This window comes from Gobius niger (assembly GCF_951799975.1).
Source record: "Gobius niger genome assembly, chromosome: 21".
NCBI classification, from domain to species: Eukaryota; Metazoa; Chordata; class Actinopteri; order Gobiiformes; family Gobiidae; genus Gobius; species Gobius niger.
Window position 1 is genome coordinate 23627679 of NC_136872.1, and position 25338 is coordinate 23653016.

Sequence of the window (25338 nt, forward strand, 5' to 3'; positions counted from 1 at the left end):
TCTACCTTCCTTCCCTTCTTCTTCTTCTACCTTCCTTCCTTCCTTCCTTCCTTCCTTCCCTTCTTCTTCTTCTTCTTCTACCTTCCTGCCTTCCTTCCTTCCTCCCCTTCTTCTTCTTCTACCTTCCTTCCTCCCCTTCTTCTTCTTCTTCTACCTTCCTTCCTTCCTGCCTTCCCTTCTTCTTCTTCTTCTACCTTCCTTCCTTCCTTCCTCCCTTCCCTTCTTCTACCTTCCTTCCCTTCTTCTTCTTCTACCTTCCTTCCTTCCTGCCTTCCCTTCTTCTTCTTCTACCTTCCTTCCTTCCTTCCTCCCTTCCCTTCTTCTACCTTCCTTCCCTTCTTCTTCTTCTACCTTCCTTCCTTCCTTCCTTCCCTTCTTCTTCTTCTACCTTCCTCCCTCCCTTCCCTTCTTCTTCTACCTTCCTTCCCTTCTTCTTCTTCTACCTTCCTCCCTTCCCTTCTTTTTCTTCTTCTTCTTCCTTCCTTCCTTCCTTCCTTCCTTCCTTCCTTCCTTCCTTCCTCAATTCCTTCCCTTCTTCCTACCTTCCTTCCCTTCTTCTTCTTCTCCCTTCCTTCCTTTCTTCTTCTTCCTCAGAGAACAGACTTTAAAACTGTTCTGTTATAAAGTCATATAAGTCTTTTCATGGTTTAGCACCAAAGTCCATCTGCCATGTTGGCGCCGTATGAACCATCTCAGGGAGGGGTCTCCTGGTGGTTCCAGAGTCCGGACTAAACACGCTGAGGCTAAAGCTGAAATCTGGAACAGTCTTCATGAGGATGTGAGAAAAAACAACAGCACTGATCTTTGTGCAAATTAAGATCTGGACTCTGTGTCACATTGTCACATTGTCAATGGAAAAGTCCTGTTTAAATAAAGATCACATGATTCAAAATGCGCCCCGGTTTATTGAGCTTTCCCGTCGCCTCAGTCTTCTTCTTCTTCTTCTTCTTCTTTTTCTTTTTCTTCTTCTTCTTCTTTTTCCTTCCTTTCTTCCTTCAGTTTCTTCTTCTCCCTTCCTCCTCCTCCTTTCTTCCTTCCTTCCTTCCTTCTTTCTTTCCTTCCTTCCTTCTATTCTTCATCCTCCTTCTTCTTCCTCTTCTTTGTCCTTCCTTCCTTCTATTCTTCATCCTCCTTCTTCTTCTTCTTCTTCTTTTTCCTTCCTTCCTTCCTTCAGTTTCTTCTTCTCCCTTCCTCCTCCTCCTTCCTTCCTGCCTTCCTTCCTTCTTTCCTTCCTTCCTTCCTTCCTTCCTCTGCTTCTTCCTTCTTTCTTTCCTTCCTTCTATTCTTCCTCTTCTTCTTCTTCTTCCTCTTCAGAGAACAGACTTTAAAACTGTTTTGTTATAAAGTCATATAAGTATTTTCATGGTTTAGCACCAAAGTCCATCTGCCATGTTAGAGCCGTATGAACCATCTCAGGGAGGCGTCTCCTGGTGGTTCCAGAGTCCGGACTAAACACGCTGAGGCTAAAGCTGAAATCTGGAACAGTCTTCATGAGGATGTGAGAAAAAACAACAGCACTGATCTTTATGCAAATTAAGATCTGGACTCTGTGTCACATTGTCACATTGTCACATTGTCACATTGTCAATAGAAATGTCCTGTTTAAATAAAGATCACGTGATTCAAAATGCGCCCCGGTTTATGGGGCTTTCCCGTCGCCTCAGTCTTCTTCTTCTTCTTCTTTTTCTTTTTCTTTTTCCTTCCTTCCTTCCTTCAGTTTCTTCTTCTCCCTTCCTCCTCCTCCCTTCCTTCCTTCTTTCTTTCCTTCCTTCCTTCTATTCTTCATCCTCCTTCTTCTTCTTCCTCTTCTTTGTCCTTCCTTCCTTCTATTCTTCATCCTCCTTCTTCTTCTTCTTCTTCTTCTTTTTCCTTCCTTCCTTCCTTCAGTTTCTTCTTCTCCCTTCCTCCTCCTCCTTCCTTCCTGCCTTCCTTCCTTCCTTCCTTCTTTCCTTCCTTCCTTCCTTCAGTTTCTTCTTCTCCCTTCCTCCTCCTCCTTCCTTCCTGCCTTCCTTCCTTCTTTCCTTCCTTCCTTCCTTCCTTCCTTCTTTCCTTCCTTCCTTCCTTCCTTCCTCTGCTTCTTCTTTCTTTCTTTCCTTCCTTCTATTCTTCCTCTTCTTCTTCTTCTTCCTCTTCAGAGAACAGACTTTAAAACTGTTCTGTTATAAAGTCATATCATTTATGCAAATTAAGATCTGGACTCTGTGTCACATTGTCACATTGTCAATGGAAAAGTCCTGTTTAAATAAAGATCACGTGATTCAAAATGCGCCCCGGTTTATGGAGCTTTCCCGTCGCCTCAGTCTTTGGCCGGAGCAGTCTGCGAGTCCCAGCCCGGTCCCGCTCTGATAGATCGAAAACGACACTAACTACTGATATTTTTCTTCCCTTCACTCCACTTGGAGCCGTTCACCCGTGACGCCGCCGCCGCCGCTCGTTCCATCTCCCTTCCAAAGACTCTGTGGCCAAAAGTGCGGCGATCGAGAACTGAACCCGCTCCAATCCGATCGTCCCGTTCCCAAAACCGTCAAACGCGAACCATGTGTCGCCGAGACGCAGCCTCCAGAACATTACGCGGTCGGTGCCGATCAGGATTACTGTCAGAAGAGATCTGGGAGACGGGCTGGCGGAGAGCGGCACCGGGCGGGACGATCTGCTGAGCCTGTGGTCACATGTCCGTCAGGCCCCAGGTCCCAGGACGTCCCGGTACGACATCACAGCATCGATATCAGCGGCACTTTGAGAGGACCGGGCCGGATCGAATCTATGGACCGGATTGGGTCTGATCCGCTAAAGGTCAGCACACTTTTCTAGTCGTAAACGATTTTATATAGAATGGGGGGTCCACACTACACGACTGGATTCAGTGCGATTTTAGAACGTCTGGGGGTTCACACTTAACGACTGAGAATCGTAAGAGCGACACACGATTCTGAACAGCTGATGTTTTATAACACAGCGCGTCTGTCGTCTCTACGGCTTCCAAAACTGACCCCAAATCCGCAAAGACAGGCCTGTGTTTGTGAGCGTGGGATAACGTGTGCGGGTACCGATTGGTCAACGGTGTCAACAATGTCACAACACCGCAGTGCTAGGCTAATGCTACTATGAAGCTTCAACTGGGCTATAGTTCTGTCAAATGGAGATGAAAGTCGGCGACACGAAGAAGCGGGACGTTTTTCAGTGGATTTAATAAGAAAAGGAGATGGGCGTCAACCTCAGGATGGAGGAGACAGCGGGGAGGCTAGCCACCGTTAGCGGCGAGGTGAGGCTAAACAGTTCGTCTCCAAACTCAGTAAGTGCCGCTAAACTCTGTTCGTGGTTGATGAAATGAAATGAGTCGTTTGTGCCGCTGGTTTAACAGAGAAGTGAAAAAAGGAGGCGCAGCAGTGTTTTTCTGTCTTTATATCACTCTGTCATTCACATTTGGGACGATAAAATCACCCACGTTTCTCCCGTGCGTCCAAAATCGGGCTTGAAAATCAAACATGTTTGATTTCCTACGACTGGAGTCTAGTCGCGTCTTTCTACCGCCCACACTATACGATTCGAACGTCAGTCCAGTCGTGACCCCCCCACTCTACACGACCCCCCCACACTACACGACCCCCCCACACTACACGACCCCCCCCACACTACACGACCCGACTCTGTGTGACCGACTTCGACTAGACGCGACTCGATTAGACTCGGCACGACTGAGAATTAGAGCGAAATCGGGTATGAAAGTCGTGTAGTGTGTGCTGACCTTAAACGTCGGTCATGAATCTGCAGAAGGTTCACCACAGCGCTGCTAATGCTAATGCTAATGCTACGCTACCTACGCTAAACATGGATTTACACAACACAGGCTCATTCTGGACACCCACCACAATAATGTCCAAGCGCCCTTCCCTTCAGGCTTCACCAGAGTGTGCCATAAATCTGACCGTGTTCCCCAAAAACCACCACAGATCTCAGGTTCTCCAGGCTCCAAAAAACACCATAGATCTCAGGTTCTCCAGGCTCCAAAAACTACCACAGATCTCAGGTTCTCCAGGCTCCAAAAACCACCACAGATCTCAGGTTTTCCAGGCTCCAAAAACCACCACAGATCTCAGGTTCTCCAGGCTCCAAAAACTAGGGATGCACCGATGCCGATACCACATGCTTGTACTCATCCTCGTACTCATTCATGAGGTCCCGATACCACAAACCGATGCCATTTGACGAGTGGCCAGCGCACCTACGAGGCGCAGCTACGAGGCCCAGCTACGAGGCGCAGCTACGAGGCGCAGCTACGAGGCGCAGCTCTCAGCTGAGGAGAGAAGAAGCAACAAACTGTAGAATTCTTTAGTGTAAATACAATAATCCACATAGAGCTGACTTTATTACAGACTGCGCTCTCTAAACCAGAGTCTGAGCTGGATTTAACCAGAGCTAAATGTTGTTCGTGCTGCAGCGTCTGCAGTGTTTACAACATACAGGCTAACGTTGCTAACTCGCGGCTAGCAGTTTTGGCCATTCTGACGCCGTTTTAAGCCCAGGGGTTTATTCATCTGAAAAACTAACCCAGCGACTAAAAAGTCCTCAGAAAATCCAAATTAAAGACACACAGCATGTTTATATTGAGGGAAAATGAGCTGCAGCAGAACAATGAAAACGCTGTAGCTGCTCGCTAAGTTACTACAAACACACGAGAAAATCTACAGGAGCTGAAGTAAAGACGAAAAGAGACCATTTAAGTAACATCTCAACACTATTGTTAAATAAAAATACATAAATGAATAAAGCTCAGGCATTGGGAGCTTTTGGACATGGGCTTTTCTGTCTGTGTAATAAAGTGCAATAAAAATTAAAATTATATTGAATGAAAATAAATAAATAAATGGCATCAGCACAATTCTAATAAAACTGCTCTTAAATGTGTCGCCTACTTCACTTAAGGAAATGTAAATGAGTAAATTTACTAATTACAAACCAATCTGCTGTGAAAAAAGTAAGAACGTTGAAGAAAATGCCTTGTACTCGTATCGGTATTCGGTATCGGCGAGTACTTAAATCAAAGTACTCGTATCGGTTTTAGAAAAAGTGGTATCGGTGCATCTCTACTAAAAACACCACAGATCTCAGGTTCTCCAGGCTCCGAGAGTGAAAAGTGTAAAAGCGGCTCGTGGAGCCACAGGTGCCGCTGTCAGAGAGACTCGAGCGCCGTAATTGGACAATTTAAGGCCTGACTTGTGCGACCGCCGCCGCCGCCGCCGCTGCTGTTGGTCTGAGTGTAAGAGGAGCCGAGGCTCAGGGGTTACTACAGGTCAGACTGCGCTCACACACACACGCAACGTCACGCTTATAAACACGGGTCTTTACTTTATCATGATTAAACAGGTGTGGCATCATTTCTAAAACATTACAAAGCTTCTCTCGTCATTTGCTGACAGGAAGTGACTCGCTCCATATATGGTCATGTTTGAAAACAGCTAAGGGGGAAAACAATTTGCAGAAAAATGTAAACTTTCTCTAATTATTCAAAAACTACTTAAACAAACGCTGAATTATGAATATAGTTTCTACTAAATAAAGATACAAAGACATGGGGAGGAGCAAAGTGGTTCAACAGCCTATAAATACATTAAAAAACAGAGAACGCTAACTTGATGCTTCATGTTAGCATCGCGCTAATGCTAACGTTCCGTTTTTTCGCTTCTACTGAACAATCTGCTGTGAGAAAATATCCACATGGGCCTGATTTACACGTGACTTTATTTGTATGTGATAAATAAGTTCAAATTCCACCAGAAAATGGTTAAAAAGAGTGAAAATTGTGTTTCCCAAAAGATTCTATAGATACAGACGGCATCTCGTCATAGAAGGGGGCGTGGCTTCGCCGAGGGGGAAAATAGAATCTTTAGAGAAACAACATTTTTCACTCTTTTTAGCCATTTTCTGGTGGAATATCAACTTATCTATCACATACAAATAAAGTCCAGTGTAAATCGGGCCCATATGGATATTTTCTCACAGCAGATTGTTCAGTAGAAGTGAAAAAACGGCAGTTGTAGCTAGCGCTAGCTAACCGTTGGCATTAGCCCGATGCTGACATGTAGCATTATGTTAGCATTCTCCGTTTTTAATGTATTTCTGGGCTGTTGAACCACTTTGCTCCTCCCCATGTCTTTGTATCATTAGAAAAACTATATTCATAATTCAGCGTTTGTTAAAGTAGTTTTTGAATAATGAGAGAAAGTTTAGATTTTTTCAAAATTGTATCCCCCTTAACTGTTTTCAAACATGACCATATATGGACGATTCCAGAGATGCCGTCTGTATCTTCAGAGGTAAACAATGTTAAAACTGTTGCCGTGCCGACCATGTTATGCCAATGGAAATCAATGAGTCAAACTTGCAACAATACTTTAACAATAAAAATAGCATTTTTGCCCAACGTTTCTCTTCATTCATTTGCTGCTTCATTGAAATAAAATAATAATGAATAAAAGTCATGTAAAGCTAGTTTTTGTACAGAATTAAAGCCGTGGCCGACGGATCATGTTTGTAACACGTGACCAAATGTCTGGTTAGAACCGGCTCCAACGTAGCAGAAAACCCCCTGACCATCACTGTACCTCCCTGAACTACAGCGCTGCACCACAAGGGGGCCCCACTCCTCTCGTCAGCGCAGCTTTCTGCAGAATGAGAAGCTGTCGGGACAAGTGGACGGAAAACAAGGTTCGAAGGCAAACTTATCGGTTTATTTACAAATCCATAAAAACACGTCGCCCCAGTCGAAAGGACATTTCAATATTCCAGGATCAGCACATGTTTTTAATGTGTTTTTGTTTGTTTGGTTACATGTGTTTTATGCTTTGTACTGCTTCCTAATGCCCCTTGACCTGGTCCTCTATGTAAAAGAGAATTGGTTCTCAGCTGACTCACCTGGATAAATAAAGAATAAACTAAATCAAGTCTGAAGTTTGGGATTATTTGGGGGGATTTACAACAAAAATAATAAGACGAAACTCCCACATGAGGAAGAGAAGAGTTGGAGTCGAGAGCGAACGCATGAGAGAAAGATTTACAAACACAAGACCAACAGAACATCCTGAATTAAACAGGCTTCAGTTTGTCTCTTTGTTTAAAGGCCTTATATATATTTAACTGTAAACCATGAAAGGGAAAGCCACGCATTTAAAATGTAAGTGTCCGTCAAAACTCATTTGTAACTTCTCTAATGTATCTGTAGCCTCCATTCTTTCCAGGACAAGTTTCTCGGCACATTTCACAGAATCACTTTAACAAAAATGGAAGCAAAACAGCCCGAAAGTTCATAAAATGTATACAAATGTTTTATCATATTTACAATACACTAAAGGAGGACACAATAACTTTCATTCCATTTCTAGAAGTAAAATCAGGTAAAGCTCCTTTAAGCAGCTGGATTAATTTGATGCTTTTGTTCATAAAGGGCGGCCTCATAAAACCAGGAGTGAATCACTCTGGTAGTTATTATGGTTTTCTATATTAAATTTAATCTAATCTACAGAATAAAACTGCATTAGTTTAAAGCTACACTGCCCACATACAAAACCAGCTCGACACAGAAACGCTATTACTGCAAAGAAAGGCTCTGGATGAGGACCGAACCTGCTTAAATCTGAAATTCTGCTGACTTAACGTAGTGCTTTACCAGCTGGAGACGTCCCCACTCAGGTAAAGTTACAGTCTCACACTCTATATGACGTTTACAGCGACGAAGAGGAATATTTCACTACCCAGATCTCGTCATTTCTCTCATTTCTGCAGGTTTCAGTGATTCTTTTAAGCCATAATTAAATGTAATGATGATATCGTTAATCACAATTAATTTGTCGAAGATAATTGTGACCCGAGCTCTTATTTGTGGCTCTTATAGACGATATTTTGCACCTCTAGATATGGAGGCTGAAATTGACCATAGCATTAAAACCAGGGCCCATTCACCAAATATATCACACATTGTGGTTTCTTAACACAAAGTGGTGAACCTGCGCTGACACACTGAAGCGTTGGTCTGATCCCGCCCTCCGCCTGACGCTCCTGAAAGCTCCTGAAAGCTCCTGAAAGCTCCTGAAAGCTCCTGAAAGCTCCTGAACTCCAGTCAGTGCATCTATATTCCAGGGTTTCGGCCGCTCCATAATAACGTCCATATGTCTGGGTCGGCCGCTGCCTCTCGCACATGTAAAGGAGCTCTTTCTTCTGCCGAGCGCCCTCCTCTTCCCGTCTGCCCCCCCGGCCCCCTCCCACAACCAGCCTTTCCCCCCGAAAACGCAACAGGCCAAAAATAAGAGCCAAATACGAACCCGGGGACATGTTTTTGGATTCGGTTTGGAGATTTATGACGAGAGCGACGACTATGAACGGCTTAAGTGCTACAAGAGAAAGCATTTCAGAGGCGTTAGTGACAGTGGATTAACTTCATATCTGAGGATCTGCCGATATCCGATATTTACCGATAGCAAGAGACTGTCAGTGTCTTTCTCTGAGTGAAAAATTGTATGTATATTTTATTGTCATGTTACAGATCCATTATCAGTTATATCTATTAAAAAGATTTAATAAGGATGACTTTTCTACATTTCTGGATATCCTTGGGCTTTAGGTTACTTTAACCTCTTACCACCCGCCTAAACCAAATGCATTCTGTCCTCTTTGGCTATTATACAGGCCTGTGCTACGAATCATTTGAAAGCTAAGACCCACAAAACTGATCTTTTTCCTCACGTTGTTGCTGTGTTGTGTCAACTTTTCCTATGTTTTTTTTTTTTTTCATTTTTGTCACATTTTTGTTGAATTTTTGTCGCTTTTTGGTTGAATTTTTGTCACATTTTTGTTGAGTTTTTTGTCATTTTTTGTTGAATTTCTGTCATTTTTTTGTTGAATTTTTGTCACATTTTTGTTGAGTTTTTTGTCATTTTTTGGTTGAGTTTTTGTCATTTTTTGGTTGAATTTTTGTCACATTTTTGTTGAATTTTTGTTGAATTTTTGTCGTTTTTTGGTTGAGTTTTTTGTCAGTTTTTGGTTGAATTTTGGTTGAATTTTTGTCACATTTTTGTTGAATTTTTGTCACATTTTTGTTGAATTTTTGTCACTTTTTGGTTGAATTTTTGTTGAATTTTTGTTGATTATTTGTCATTTTTTGGTTTAATTTTTGTCACATTTTTGTTGCGTTTACATCTTTGTTTTCTTCTCCTGTCCTGGCAGTGTTGGCAGTATTAGTAGTAGTAGTATTATTGGAGTGAAAGTACTTGCAGCAGTGACAGTCTGGTCGTAGTAGTAGCATTATTGTAGTACTGGCCGTGTTGGCAGTACTAGTAGTAGTAGTATTATTGTAGTACTGGCCGTGTTCTCAGTATTAGTAGTAGTAGTATTATTGTAGTACTGGCCGTGTTCTCAGTATTAGTAGTAGTAGTATTATTGTAGTACTGGCCGTGTTCTCAGTATTAGTAGTAGTAGTATTATTGTAGTACTGGCCGTGTTCTCAGTATTAGTAGTAGTAGTATTATTGTAGTACTGGCCGTGTTCTCAGTATTAGTAGTAGTAGTATTATTGTAGTACTGGCCGTGTTCTCAGTATTAGTAGTAGTAGTATTATTGTAGTACTGGCCGTGTTGGCAGTACTGTGCTTTCTGGCTTGTCAGCGGTGCCAGTTTCCACGCTGCTGCTGCTGCTGCACTCAGACTTTTCCACTCCGAGGCCTCCCCAGGAACAGGCGACTGGACCGGGTCAAACCAGTCAGAGTCGTGATTATTTAGAGCAGGTTTTCTCAGCGTCTGACGAGGCTGATGCCAACAAATCCAGTCCCCGAGTCCCGAGGATCCACACGGCAGATGGAAAAAGGCCACATTACATTCACTCCGTGTTTTTACTCGGCAACAAGGAACATATAAGGACAGAACAAGAGGAAATGAACCGAACACAAATAAAAACGAATAATCGACAGAAGCAAAAACAGCCACGGACTCCAAAATGTTGAAATAGATCTGACCTGTACTTCGTGATTCTCCTTTATTCCCGCGGGTCTGAGTACGAGAGCAGCTCAGGAACATGAGGTCGAAGAATCGAGGCCCACGTTCGTCTTTATCAAATAAGTAAGGATTAAACAACGAGGAGCCGCATTAGACGGTTCTAACGCCCGACACAGTGTTGTTCCTCCTGCATTATAACGTCTAACGCGGCTCCTCGTTGTTTAATCCGCTTATACCAGGGTCCCACAAACGTAACATTTATAATAAAGGTGTTTTTCTTTTACTAAAGTCACTAAATCTGCCAGACTACGGGACTATTTTGTGTGGGTTATTAGCCGGTCACTGAAGGCTGGTCTCAGAGCGAGTCATTCTCCGCAGCTATTACGAGGATCTCAGTCAGGCTCAACGACACAACATCAGCACAGAATCCCAACACAACAGGACTAACCCGGAAACACTTTTCCCTGGAAGTAAACACCGATATGCGGCACTCGTGGGCAGGAGTTATTTACCTTTTTTGCTGGATTTTTGTCACTTTTTTTATGGATTTTTGTCACTTTTTTGCTGGATTTTTGTCACTTTTTTGATGGATTTTTGTCATTTTTTTGATGGATTTTTGTCATTTTTTTGCTGGATTTTTGTCATTTTTTTGATGGATTTTTGTCATTTTTTTGCTGGATTTTTGTCATTTTTTTCCTTAATTTTTGTCACTTTTTTCCTGTTTTTTTGTCACATTTTTCCTGGATTTTTGTCACTTTTTTGCAGGATTTTTGTCACTTTTTTGCTGGATTTTTGTCACCTTTTTGCTGGATTTTTGTCACTTTTTTGCAGGATTTTTGTCACTTTTTTGCTGGATTTTTGTCACTTTTTTGCTGGATTTTTGTCACTTTTTTGCTGGATTTTTGTCATTTTTTTCCTGGATTTTGGTCACTGGGGGGGGGGGGGGGCGGGGGGGGTCCAGCTTGAAAGCTGGGGGGCCCCAAGCAGCTGCCTAAGCTACGCCCCTGCATTTAACACAACATCATCAACAATCAGCACATAGGGAAAGATCAGGGACAAAAATGTGCAGATTCTGGTCAAACTTTCCACATTTAGAAAGCAAAGATGCCGCTGTATCCTAATCACAGGTCAAATCCACACTGACAGCTGCACATTGTACATGTTTTTAGTGCTGACGCGTTTGAAACATGCTCAGAATAAGGGCTCGTAGTGGAATGTGGAGCGAGTTCCTGGCGTGGAAAGAGGCTGGCACCGCGGAGCCACCAGCGCCTAATGTTCTGTGAGAAGATTGTTTTTCCGTCCCAAGAAAACCGCAGTCAGCAGGAACGACGGTGCCTGTAGGTGAGCGGGAGCGGACCACGAGCAGCCGGGGGGCAGGAAACACACTCTCAGGTCTTCAGGTGGGAGTTAAGAGGTTAAAATAAAAAAAAAGACCTGTACATGGTGATTTTCCTTTACTCCCGCGGGTCAGTCCTGCCCGTTTAGCCCCCTGAGTACGAGAGCGGCTCAGGAACATGAGGTCGAAGGATCGAGGCCCACGTTCGTCTTCATCAAATACGCTTCATTATTTGTGAACAGCAACTTTAACCTCTTACCACCAAAACCAAATGTCTCTCTCCTCTTTGCCATTGTCGTCACTTTTTATTTCCCTTATGTGTTTGTCACTTTTTTATGGCACTTTTGTAACTTTTTTAATGCATTTTTGTCACATTTTTTGCTGGATTTTTGTCATTTTTTGCTGATTTTTTTTTCTTTTTTTCTGGATTTTTGTAATTTTTTTGCTGGATTTTTGTCACTTTTTGCTGGATTTTTGTCCTTTTTTTGCTGGATCTTTGTCTTTTTTTTGCTGGATTTTTGTCTTTTTTTTGCTGGATTTTTGTCACTTTTTGCTGGATTTTTGTCTTTTTTGCTGGATTTTTGTCACTTTTTGCTGGATTTTTGTCACTTTTTGCTGGATTTTTGTCTTTTTTTTGCTGGATTTTTGTCTTTTTTTTGCTGGATTTTTATCTTTTTTTTGCTGGATTTTTGTCTTTTTTTGCTGGATTTTTGTCTTTTTTTTGCTGGATTTTTGTCATTTTTTTTGCTGGATTTTTGTCTTTTTTTGCTGGATTTTTGTCTTTTTTTTTGCTGATTTTTGTCTTTTTTTCTGGATTTTTGTCTTTTTTTTGCTGGATTTTTGTCATTTTTTGCTGGATTTTTGTCTTTTTTTGCTGAATTTTTGTCATTTTTTTGCTGAATTTTTGTATTTTTTTTGCTGAATTTTTGTCATTTTTTTGCTGAATTTTTGTCTTTTTTGGTTAATTTTTGTCTTTTTTTGGCTGAATTTTAGTCATTTTTTTGCTGGATTTTTGTCATTTTTTTGCTGGATTTTTGTCATTTTTTTGCTGGATTTTTGTCATTTTTTGCTGAATTTTTGCCTTTTTTTTGCTGAATTTTTGTCTTTTTTTTGCTGGGTTTTTGTCTTTTTTTTGCTGGATTTTTGTCTTTTTTTTGCTGGAAACAGACTCTCAGGTCTAAACCAGGGGAAGAGCAGCACTAACCGATCAAAGCAGCTCCGACATTCACTCATAAGCCAAAAATCCAAATATTTCACAACACAACCTCATGTAATCTTGCACTTCTTCCAAAACCGTGCGTCTCCTCCTCCACCTAAAACAGCCGCTCCGTCGTAAACATCTCCCAGCTAAGCTCAGGTGCGGAGACACATGCGGCGAGGGAAAAAGCCTCTCTTTGTGCGAGGAGCCGTTTCCTAATCAAGGGTCATTACGAGAGGTTAGAGCCGCGGTCCCCGGGGGAACACGGGGGGGAACACGGGGGGAACACGGGGGGAACACGGGGGGAACACGGGGATCACAGCCCAGATTACACCCAGACGACCCTGAGCGTCCCTGAGCGCGAAACCCGAGCCGGCCCCCTTCCCGTTACACGGATCACAGACGGGATGTTAGAGCCGTGGTGATGATGAACTACTGCGGTTTCTTACTTGAGTAAAAGTACTGATACAAGAGCAACACGTTTACTTCAGTTGGAGCACAAGCAGAAGGTCTGAACCAGGAGTTCCAACCAGGATTATTTCTATGGGAGTTTCTTCCATGATACTGTACATTACATTTCCTGAATATTCTAGAGTCTAGAGCAGGGGTCGGCAACATCAGGTAAATAAATATTATATAAATATTATTAAGAAAATAAGGGGGAGTGGGGGAAGCTGCGCCCCTTTTTGCTTTGGTGGCTAGTTTGTAAAAAAAAGTCATATCATATAAATACAAAATGTTACTATTCATATACATTTTGGAGTCTGTTTTTTAACCTCTTTAACCCCGCTTGAGCCGAGGACATTTTCTCCAGTTTGTCTTTACCCAAATCTAAAAGCTTCTTGAAAAAAATGCATCAAAATGGCGTCAACAACACTGTGACAAAAAAGAGACAAAAAGGCAATGATGAAAATCAGCCGCCCCACGACAAAGTCACCCACCCTGGTCTACAGAGTTACCCAGTATTTGTGTCAGTGATGTTCCTGGACTCAGCATGGTAAAACATGGCACCAAACACAGCGGTGTGAAGGATTATCTAATGCCTGGTGTTCACTGTGCGATCGACTCGTGAGCTGCTCTCGTCTCCACCGTGCGATGGTTCAAAGAGAGAATCGTACAACTAAAGTTTCTCATAGTGAATATCAGGCGAGGTGAGAGCCACACACAGGTGTTTATTCCCATGGAAAAGTGCAGGGAAAGTCCTGTAAAATGCAGAGTCCTATCGCAGTGAGACAGCTTTTTGGCCACAACACTAGAGGCCGCCATTGCTGTAGTACCTCCATATCGCCGCTAGTCCCCCATTGCAAAGCATTGGACTTTAGACACGTTAAAAACAACTTTAAAGCCTGGTCCCATTTTTTTTGGAACTATCTCTAGATGTTCCTCCCGTGATAACGCTGAGTTAGCTACAATTACAAAGTACAAGGGGACCAGGCTGGTTTTTGTAAGAAGAATTTTAGAAATCTCGTACTTAAGGCGAGACACTGAAGGTGAATGTATTGGTTTTTCACGTAGTGGTCGAAGTGGAGATTTTTATCTATTTTCCTCCCTTTACATCGTAGTTTTCATGTCAGAGAATAAAAATGATGTTTTTCTGTGAGGTGGGGCAACCCGGAAGTAGCTGCTGCGCTGCTACTTATGTGTTTTTGTCACTTTTTTATGGCACTTTTGTTACTTTTTTGATGCATTTTTGTCACATTTTTTCCGGATTTTTGTCACTTTTTTTCCGGATTTTTGTCACTTTTTTTCCTGGATTTTGTCACTTTTTTTTGCTGGATTTTGATCTTTTTTTTCCTGGATTTTTGTCTTTTTTTGTTTTCCACGTCCCATGGTTATTCCACAAACAGTGAATCCATTTACGGTAAAAACATAATGACCTCAGTTCAGGCCCTGCCCCTCTGTGTGAGAACCACTCATTTAGGACGACTGCTGGTCTATTCCCCCGCTTTTTAAAATGGTAAATGGCGAACGGTCACATCTGCTGAGTGATCGACAGCGCCCCCTTCAGACAAAAGGCAATAATCCGAGCCGTCACTGAATAAAGTCCTTGCTCCTCACCTTCCGGCGCTTGCGGTGGATGTCCCCGATGCTGTTGGCGAGCGAGTTGGGCCCGAGCAGCGTGGACGTGCTCTGGGGCCAGTCCACCGTGACCAGCGTGTGCTCCCCCATCAGGACCTTCCGGATGTTCTCCGCGCCCGTCACCCGGATCAGCGGCCGCCCCAGCAGGTGCGTCTTGAACACGTTCCCGTACTTCTGCCGCCGCGACGCGTGGAAGCCCGAGCCCTGAGGAGGAGAAGAAGAAGAAGGTCACTCACATACTGACCCAACCCACATACTGACCCGACCCACACATCCACCCAGAGCAGAAAGAATCATTACTCGTACAGTATCTACATCACACAAACTGGGAAGGAAGAGACTGAAACCCAAAGAACTGAACCCGAGAACTGAAAACCTGAGCTGATCAGAGGAATGGTTTTCTTTTATTCCAGGACCATTTACACTGTAGTTTCTCACATGTGGAATGATGTAAACAACAGAAAGGTGAAATCGATTCTTCCAATAGCCACAGCTGCCCTGGGGTAAACTGACGGAGTGAGGCAACCGGTCTGTGCCATCGGCCTCTCCCACCACTCACTCACTCACGACATTCACCCTTCCTGGTGTTTCCAAACGGCCTCCCATCCAAGTACGACCAGGCCCTTCCTGCTTAGCCTCCAAAGTTGGGTTTGGTCACAGACTGTTATTTCGGGGGGGGGGGGGGGGGGGGGGGGGACCGGTCATTCCGACAACCCTCCAATCCGACACTTTTTGAAAACAGTGGAATTTTGGCCCGTCATTAGCCTGGCTAACACCAGACTGCTGCGTGCGCTCAAATAATTTCGACCTGCACAGCAGCCTGGGGACCATGGCCCAAATTTTCGCATGGATTTGGGAACCAATCACAGAACGAGGAGGGACGGCGAGAGACGATGACGAGCTATTCGATATACGGAAGCTTGTAGTTTATTTACGGATAAAAAAATAATAATAATATGTACGGATCCAACATGACAGCAGCAGACGCGACGCTATTTTTCGATCAAGCTTTAGACCGTGTTCTAAATAGTTTAGCTCAAAAGTTTACAGTGGGTACGTCATACGTCGTCTGATACGATGATACGATTGGCTGTGGCCTCGTGCAGACGCATCACAGACATTCAGCCCAATAAACGGCTATGGACGATCGTAAACCACACCTCTCCTTGGTGTCCCCAGACTGAACATCACCTGTGATTTTAGTCAGGTGTTAGCCAGGCTAGCCCGCCATTCCTTCTCAAAGGTAAATATGGATGCAGTACACTTTTTGGCCACCAGCGTCAAATTGGGGGCGCTGTTTCTCTCCTTTCATGTCTTGGGGTTTATCACAGAGCTTTGTAGCATCAACGGGGCGACAGTGGCACAGATGGTAGAGCGGGTCGTCTCATGATCGGAAGGTCGGGGGTTCGAATCCCACCTCCAGAAAGTGCACATTGCCGTTGTGTCCTTGGGCAAGACACTTCACCCACATTGCCCCCAGTGTCTGGGTACACTGGTGTATGAATGAGTGTATGAATGGGTGAGTGCGCTTTGAGTGCCTAATGTAGGTGGAAAAGCGCGATATAAGTTGAGACCATTTACCATCAACTTTCACATTTTTCCAACTTTTATTGCAAAGCTTGTTGACATCAACACAGATACGTGTTAAAGGAAGAATTCAAGCTGAACTGACACTTTCAAAATGATCTAACATGGCATTTATTTGACTTAAATGAATGAGGTAAAGTCACTGTCGGTGCTGTAGAAACAGGTGCTGTTGTAACATTTTGCACTATATTGGTACAATAATTGATTTTGTTCGACTAAAACTACTAATAGTCACCACTCCGACAAAGAGGGGAAAAAATGACAATTAGACGTCAGTGTCGGAGTGGGGGTGAAACCATTTCAGGGACGACCTCATTATATGAAGCTCATTGAGGAAAACAAGAATAAAAGGTGGCCATTTTTTTCATAATCCCATGTGTTCGTCCATAGTTTAACCTCTTAACTCCCGCCTGAACCGAGAGGATCTTTTTCCTCACGTCATCAGATTTTTTTTCCATCATTTTTTTGTTGGGTATTCAACTCATTTTTGACATTTTTTTGTCATTTTTTGACACATTTCTGTCGTTTTTTCGTCAATTTTGTATCAAATTTTTGTCATTTTTTTCAACAATTTATGTGTCAATTTCTTGTGACATTTTTGCCACTTTTTCAGCAATTTTTTGTAATTTTTTTGTAAAATTTTTATCACATCTTTGTCACATTTTTGTCATTTTTTCGTCAATTTCTTGTGACATTTTTGCCACTTTTTCCATCAATTTTTCGTCACTTTTTTGTCACATTTCCATCATTGTTTTCGTCTCAGTTTTGTTGCTATTTTCTCAGCTTTTCTCCAGAAGCTTTTGGATTGGGGTAAAGCCAAACTGGAGGTTCAGGTGGGAGTTAAGGGGTTAAACTCTTCAATGAGATTCAAAGTAAATAAGTTGAAAACAAAGAAAAGCCGACACAGGAACCATCAAAAGAGAAGCGCGATGACATTCCAGGTTCTGCATCATCTCTTATGGACGTTTTAGCCTCGAACACGTAAGTGGCGATCGCAGTTTTACGTTACAGTAAAGTGCGGCTCCCCCTCTGGGACGTCCCGTCAGAGTGTTTCTTTACGCCGCGCCTCTGCACATGTTCAGAGCGAGCGCGTCCAGCGGGTTAACTCCGTGAAACCCGATGTCGAAAGAGCCTCCGGGACAACGATCCGAGCGAGCGCGGGTTAAAGGTTCTCCAAACAGTACAGTAAATGAGATTTCTCGTCCCGCGGGGGCCGGGATAATGGAATAAAAGCTGCTAAAACGCGGGTTCGTCTAAAGTCGCGTTTAACCCTGTCAGAGCCGAATGTTCTCCTGTGGTTTTGATCTTTTGGTTTGTCGACACTGGAAGGAAACGAGCAGAAATCACACTGGAAATCAGACAAAGCAGAACTGCATTCATCTCCACGTCACTAATCGACCAATCAGGGCTTCATCTCCCAGCGTGCTGTGACCCACCTCCGCCCCTCCTCCACCTCCTCAGGCCTCATCCTTGAACGCCACCAGTGCTGGGGTGGATTGGAGTTTCAAAATGGGGGAGATAAAGATTCTCGCTATTAAAATACATTGTGATGCCACGAAAACTGAACAGTACCAATACAAGGTTGGATTAAAATGTGGAGTAGTTTCTCATGATATTTGTAGCTCCACAGTGTATTCTATGTTACAGCTATGGACACATGATTTGGCTCATTTGAAAGAAGAGACTTTAAGCTCTCCATAGGTGAAAACGGTTTAATTCTATGTGTCTCAGTTCCTGAGAAATCTAAGCTAAACAGAGGCTAGTTTTGATCAAAATCACAGATTTTTTTCAGACTAACACCACGCCTCCTCAGACTAACACCACGCCTCCTCAGACTAACACCACGCCTCCTCAGACTAACACCACGCCCCCTCAGACTAACACACGCCCCCTCAGACTAACACCACGCCCCCTCAGACTAAGACACGCCCCCTCAGACTAACACACGCCCCCTCAGACTAACACCACGCCCCCTCAGACTAACACCACGCCCCCTCAGACTAACACCACGCCCCCTCAGACTAACACCACGCCCCCTCACAAACACCACGCCCCCTCAGACTAACACCACGCCCCCTCACAAACAACACGCCCCCTCAGACTAACACCACGCCCCCTCACAAACAACACGCCCCCTCAGATTAACACCACGCCCCCTCAGGATAAAAAAAGAAAAGAAACGCAATAATACATATAAAATGTCCAGATCGTGACTTTTTATTTCACTTCCATTCATCACAGAGCTTCCAAAATCACACATAAGGTGTATTACAGTGTCTAGTTTCATTTTTTATTTTTTATTTCTCTTATTAAGTGCATTAAAGACAGTCCAAACCTCCTCAAAATCAGCATTAATCGTCTTAATTCAAACCCTTTTTCGTCCATTTTTTCTTAAATAAGTTGCCATTTCTTCCAGAGTTCCATGATCCTCCCGCTCCTCGTGTTCCTCATGTAACCAAACTCACACATTAGCCCTACTGTATCCCCCCCCCTCGTCCCCCCCCCCCCTCCGCCTCCTCCGCCTTTACCTTTGAACCCGTGCCAGTCCGATGACACTGACGTTCCCCAGTCGTCGGGCTTGAGGCCGTTCGAACCCGTCACTCCTGTCCGTCCTCGTCTCCAGCGCCTCTCGTCTCGTGTCTTCCGAGTTTCGTTTTTTTTCACCCCCCCCCTCCTGCTCTCCATCCCCCCCCCCCCTCTAAATTGAGGACAGATGCCGGGCCCGCGCTCGCTCTTTTGAAAGCCTCTGCTGATTGCCAGACCGCTTTTATGGATGAAAAATGCGGCTAATTAGCGCGGAGGCCCCGCCCCTCGCCGCTCGCCCCTCGCCCCTCGCCCCTCGCCGCTCGCCGCTCGCCCCTCGCCGCTCGCCCCTCGCCGCTCGCCCCTCGCCGCTCGCCCCTCGCCGCTCGCCGCTCGCTCCCGTAATTGCGCCTAAGCTGCTTCAGATGTTGGGACCTTTTCACGAGGTGTTGACGGTAATTCATCCGCGCGGCGACTCCTGCTCCTTCTGAAGAACCCGGGACCTCAGATGTGGTTTCTGCGCCCGGGCTTTCGGGACGTTCGGGACGTGACGATTTGATTTAGATCGAGAGGTTTCGGGACAGTTTAGCGCCGGATTAGGCTTTTCAGGGGAGGTTCTTTATGACCTGTGGACGACACGGTGACCCTCTTTGAGTCATCTTTGAGTCTTCTTCCAGGAGAAATTTGGCATCCGCACAGTAAAGTGAAGATTACTGCGCGGATGCCAAACTACTCCTGGTATTATTACGCCTTACATTATAGTTCCCCCTTTTATCCGCTTAGAAAATCCACATTGTTTAATTTTGTGTAATTAGACTTTGTAGTGGAACACTTCACGTAACCATATTTAAATAGGGAAAACGTGGAAGAGCTTGGTAGCTTCTATCTTGACCTGTTTTGGAGCTATAGAGGAGAGAGGGAGAGGCTAAATGCTAACGCCGTCTGCGCTGTGTTTACGTGACTGAAGGCACGGGTGAAGATCAGACAGGTCCTAAAGAACTCGTCAAAGCTCAGGTAAGAACATATCTCAGTATGTAAAAACAGTGGCCTATTCCTTTAAATGACTTGAATTGAGGAAATTGGGTTTAAAGTCATTGAGAGTTTTTCCCCTGATGTGCCTGAGTTTATCTTAGCAGAACAAGTCTAAGGTCATTTTGGAATAATAAAGTGAAGCTGCCAGGAGTCAGAAACATCTCAATAATCTGGGTCAAATGCCCAGTCAGATCTTTACTCGTCAAACCAACTCAAATTCAGATTATTGTTCCCAAAATGAGACATTTAAAGAAATCTAGTTAATCGTGCGGAGTGGCCTTATGTCCTGTACTCTGGAAGAGCCGCTGGTCTGACCTCTCCATTTTCTCCTTAACCTCTTACAAAAACCAGGATGAAAACGGAGCAAAAATGTGCAGGAAAAGCAACAAAAACACAACGAAAAAGTAAGAAGGAAAAAACAAAATTAGATGAAAAACCAACAAAAACACGACAACACTTCTGTGGGTCGTAGCTCTCTAATGAGGCGTCACACTGTTGCCCTCCAGTGGAGAAGCTTTTAGATTTGGGTACAGCTGAACTACATAAAATGGGTTCAGGCGCCTCATTTGAAAGCCAAGACCTTCTAGTTTCTAGAACTTACATCCCATTCATCCTAACGCAAACCCTGTGATCGGGGGCGTGGCAAGAAACAGGTGAACAAATATATGATCTGAATCATATCAGTGTGTCCTAAAGGAGGACAGAAAACACAGCAGTAACTGGACCAGTATTATAGTACAGGTATAGGCAGGGGCGTAGCACCAAATTCTGGGCCCTGAGTACAAGCTATCTTGGTGGACCCCCGCTCATATTTTATGTTCTTTAACCACAAAGCAGTGACAATTTCACAGTGCAGTTTATTTTTTTTCTATTATAACATAATTATATATAGCCTAACCAGGTGAAAAAATAGGTCAACCTAAAAAGAATGCTTCATAAACAAACACATGGATGCTTAGTTCATGGTTTGTTTGTTTTTTGTTTGTTTGCTATTTTTAAAGGGCCCGAAAATTCATCCATCATTAGCAAAATTCTGTCTAGCAACCACTGCATTTCAGCCCTGTTGTGTTTGATTCTTATAGTATCAATTATGAGGAAATTTAGAAAGTACAATACAGAACGCTTTTTGCAGCACTTTTGAGGGCCCCCACCCTGCACTTGGCCCTGGGTACTCAGTACCCTTTACCCCCCCAGTCCAACGCCCATGGGTATAGGTATCAGTATTATAGGTATAGGTATAGGTATAGGTATAGGTAGGTATAGGTATAGGTATAGGTATAAGTATAAGTATAAGTATAAGTATAGGTATAGGTATACAGGCATAGGCATAGGCATAGGCATAGGCATAGGTATAGGTATAGGTATAGGTATAAGTATAAGTATAAGTATAGGTATAGGTATACAGGCATAGGCACAGGCATAGGCATAGGCATAGGTATAGGTATAGGTATAGGTATAGGTATAGGTATGGGTACAGGTATAGGTACGGGACAGAACAGTATCCAGGCCTGTATGTAACGTTCTCGCTGATTGGGAGTCTCCGAAACTTCCCTCTCAAACGTCTGACAGTCGCGCTTCAAACACCAGCCCGAGCGGGACGGGGGGGGTGAATAATCCCCCGGGCGAGCCGCTGTACAGCTCCGCCCTCCTCCTCCTCCTCCTCCTCCTCCTCCTCCTCCTCCTCCTCCTCCACCGCACGGAGGCAGCGGTTCAGAGGGAGTTCCTGAGCGAGACAAGGCCCCCTTTCACAGGCTCGACCCGGGACGCTGCCAAAGAAACGGGGGGAACAGCTCGACCTGAGCCGCCGCCGCCGACCCGGGGGTTACGCTCCGACACAGGAGGAAAACCGGGTCAAGAGCTGTCTGATGACATCACGAGGTGGGACGAGGCGTTTGGAGATCAGCAGTTCAGCCTCTGTTTTCCACTCGCGGCAGCGGCGGCAGGAAAACCCAGGGGTTTCTCAGTCCGTCCCGCAGTGGAACAAAAACGGGTCCAAGAAACAAAAGTGACAGTGAGGAATGTGGCGTGCGGAGCCAGGGGCGTGGCCGCGGCGAGGGGGGGGGCGTGGCCGCGGCGAGGGGGGGGCGTGGCCTCGGCGCCAGGGCTTTGAAAAGGTGAGAAGTGAGAGCAGAAAGAGCCGTGGAAAAGGCCTGATGTCATTGTGGGTTTAAGAAATGAAGCTTCTGCTGTAAATGACATTAGGGTGATTAGTCTGGGGGGAGGACGAGGAGGAGGACGAGGCGGAGGAGAACATGAGGGGGGGGGCGCAGGAGAGTCCAGACACCATGAAGCTTTATCGGACTGAAGGTTCGAGCTTCTGCAGGAGCCGAACCCCAAAAAATCTGCATAATTTTAAATGCAAAATGGTTCAAATGACTCTATCGACACAGACATTTATATGGTTAGTCTGGTGTTATGAGTCAGTGTTTCCCAACCAGGGGCACGGGGACCCCTGGGGGTACTTGAGCACTTAGCAGGGGGTACTTGGAATTATTTCAGATAAAAAAACGAAAAGAAAAACAAAAGAATTTCAATATGAATTTCAAAGGAAAGTTAGTTTTAATTATGTTTTTCAGTAAATGGTTTGATTTTGAGAGTATTTTAGCTTAATTTTAAACACAACACACTGTTAAATACTGTATAACATTAATTTATTTTGTCACTTTGTAATAATATTGGCAGAATCCTCAAGGTAGGAGGTACTCAGAGTATAAATCCACGACTCAAGGGGTACGCGAGGCAAAAAGGGTTGGAAACCACTGGTATAAGTGATTTGCCTCAGGTGCTCTGTGGAGCGGGTCACACTGTTTTTAATGCAGGCTAGCTGATACCATAGACATGTGCTAGCCTTGCACTAGCCTAGCGCCACGAAACTCTTCAAATATAAGAACTGCATGAATTACAAAGAAAATCTCTCCAGAAATCAGCAACACTCTGGATAACGAGGAAATGAGGTCCTATGTCAAACATCCTGAAACATCCCTTTAAGGTTAGTGGCTCGGGCCGCTGCTCCTTTCGACGTGAAGGAGCAGCGGCTCTACTCCGAGCTCCTCCCGGGTAACGGAGCTCCTCAGCGGGGACTCGAACCCCCGACCTTCTGATCAAAAACGGATGATGTAACGGCAGTGGCTCCATGTGGGAGAAGAGGCTCAGTGTTCAGGTCCGTGAAGCTGTGAAGGTGATTTCTTTCTGCTTCTAAAACCCTGCGACTCGGGGCGACTCACCACGAATCACGGCGACTCGGGGCGATTCGGGGCGACTGGGGGTCAAAGCAAAATGGCGGCGTGTTTGCTGAGCTTCACTGGAGGATTTACTTTGCAACAAGACGCGAATCTGAGAGAAGCGAAGGAGGATTTTACGGAAAACATCTGACACACGTGGAGTTTGTTTGAATTGATATTTCTCCACATCCCCCCCCCCGTCCCTCGGTGTCCGTGACTCCGCCCCCGTGACTCCGCCCCCGTCCCGCCGCTGATCTGCGTAAACAGAATTACCCGCGTGTTTTTGTCTCGCCCCAATAAAAGACTCATTTGTTGGACATTTCCAGCGCGGCTACAAAGGGGACATTTATAAGGCCGGGCCCAGGTTCGCCCCGAGGCCGACAGAGCGGGCCGGGGTATTTTTAGCCCCTCACCTCCGCCCCCCCCTCGTGTTCAGGAGGGGGGGGGGGCGCCACGGTTTACGAGCGTGAGGAGAAAGTCTGAGTTTAAACACGGAGCCGTCCTGCAGTCTCTCTCTTCACCTCCAAACCCCCGCCTGAACCGGGACGCTTTACCCAAATCTAACAGTGTCAACAGAGACGGAGACGAGGATGAAAACGCAGCCAAAAGAGTGATAAAAACATGACTAAAACTGACAATAATATGACTAAAAAACTGACAATAATATGACTAAAAACTGACAATAATATGACTAAAAACTGACAATAATATGACTAAAAACTGACAATAATATGACTAAAAACTGACAATAATATGACTAAAAACTGACAATAATATGACTAAAAAACTGACAATAATATGACTAAAAACTGACAATAATATGACTAAAAACTGACAATAATATGACTAAAAACTGACAATAATATGACTAAAAACTGACAATAATATGACTAAAAACTGACAATAATATGACTAAAAACTGACAATAATATGACTAAAAAACTGACAATAATATGACTAAAAACTGACAAAAACATGAATAAAAACTGACAATAATATGAATAAAAACTGACAAAAACATGAATAAAAACTGACAATAATATGAATAAAAACTGACAATAATATGACTAAAAAGTGACAAAAACATGAATAAAAACTGACAATAATATGAATAAAAACTGACAAAAACATGACTAAAAACTGACAATAATATGAATAAAAACTGACAATAATATGACTAAAAAGTGACAAAAACATGACTAAAAACTGACAATAATATGAATAAAAACTGACAATAATATGACTAAAAACTGACAATAATATGACTAAAGAGCAACAACAAAGCCACACAGAAGCAACAAAACAGCGTCAAAAACAGGCCGGATAAAGCCACAATAACACAATAAGAAAAAGAGACAAAAATGTGACGGATCCACAAAAAAAAGACTGAGAAAAAAGAGACAAAACCCCCAGAAAACACAACAAAAAAAGGGGCAAAAACGCTTTAAAATGTGACAACAAAGCGACAGAAAAGTTACAGTCAGTTTAGCAGGTCTTAGCTTTCAAATGAGGCGTGACACTGGCAAACAGGCTGTAAGTTTTTAGATTCAGGTAAAGCTGAACTGGAGAAAATGCGCCTGGTTTAGACAAAACTGTGGACTCGGCCGTCACACACTGTAAAAAATGTAAAGCTGTTTCAACTCACAAAACTAATTCCAACTTTCTTAACAGTTCAGTTTAATGGTAATCTTAGGTTGACGTAACTGATGTTAAACACTTACGTCAACCTAAGAATAGAATTAACCTGAACTGTCTGACGGCCGGTGAAACTGCACCATTTTGGCCGTTTACGACGTACGATCACGAGTGAGAAAAATCTGAGGTTGTGTCTGAAAACCGCAGGTCAAAGGTCGTACAGTGAGACGGGACAAAGTCTTAAAGGAACAGGCCACCGTTTTTACATCCTGAGATATGTTCTTACCTTAGCTTTGACGAGTTCTTTAGGACCTGTCTGATCTTCACCTGTGGCTTTCAGGAATACCAGGAGTAATTTGGCATCCACACAGTAAAGTGAAGATTACTGTGCGGATTTCGAACTACTCGTGGTATTATTACGCCTTACAATATAGTCCCCCCTTTTATCCGCTTAGAAAGTCCACATTGTTTCATTTTGTGTAATTATACTTTGTAGTGGAACACTTCACGTAACCATATTTAAATAGTGAAAACGTGGAAGAGCTTGGTAGCTTCTATCTTGACCTGTTTTGGAGCTATAGAGGAGAGAGGGAGAGGCTAAATGCTAACGTCGTCTGCGCTGTGTTTACGTGACTGAAGGCACGGGTGAAGATCAGACAGGTCCTAAAGAACTCGTCAAAGCTCAGGTAAGAGCATATCTCAGTATGTAAAAACGGGGCCTGTTCCTTTAAGATTTAAGATAATCCTT

General features: G+C 44.0%; 1 protein-coding gene across 1 annotated transcript in view; it reads right to left on the bottom strand.

Moving 5' to 3' along the window:
- cyp26b1 (cytochrome P450, family 26, subfamily b, polypeptide 1) overlaps positions 1 to 25338 on the bottom strand; it is a 57751-nt gene that overhangs the window by 15511 nt on the left and 16902 nt on the right. Inside the window, exon 2 of the mRNA XM_079579942.1 lies at positions 14572 to 14796. Coding sequence (XP_079436068.1) covers positions 14572 to 14796 — 225 coding nt within the window. The remainder of the gene's footprint in view (positions 1 to 14571; positions 14797 to 25338) is intronic.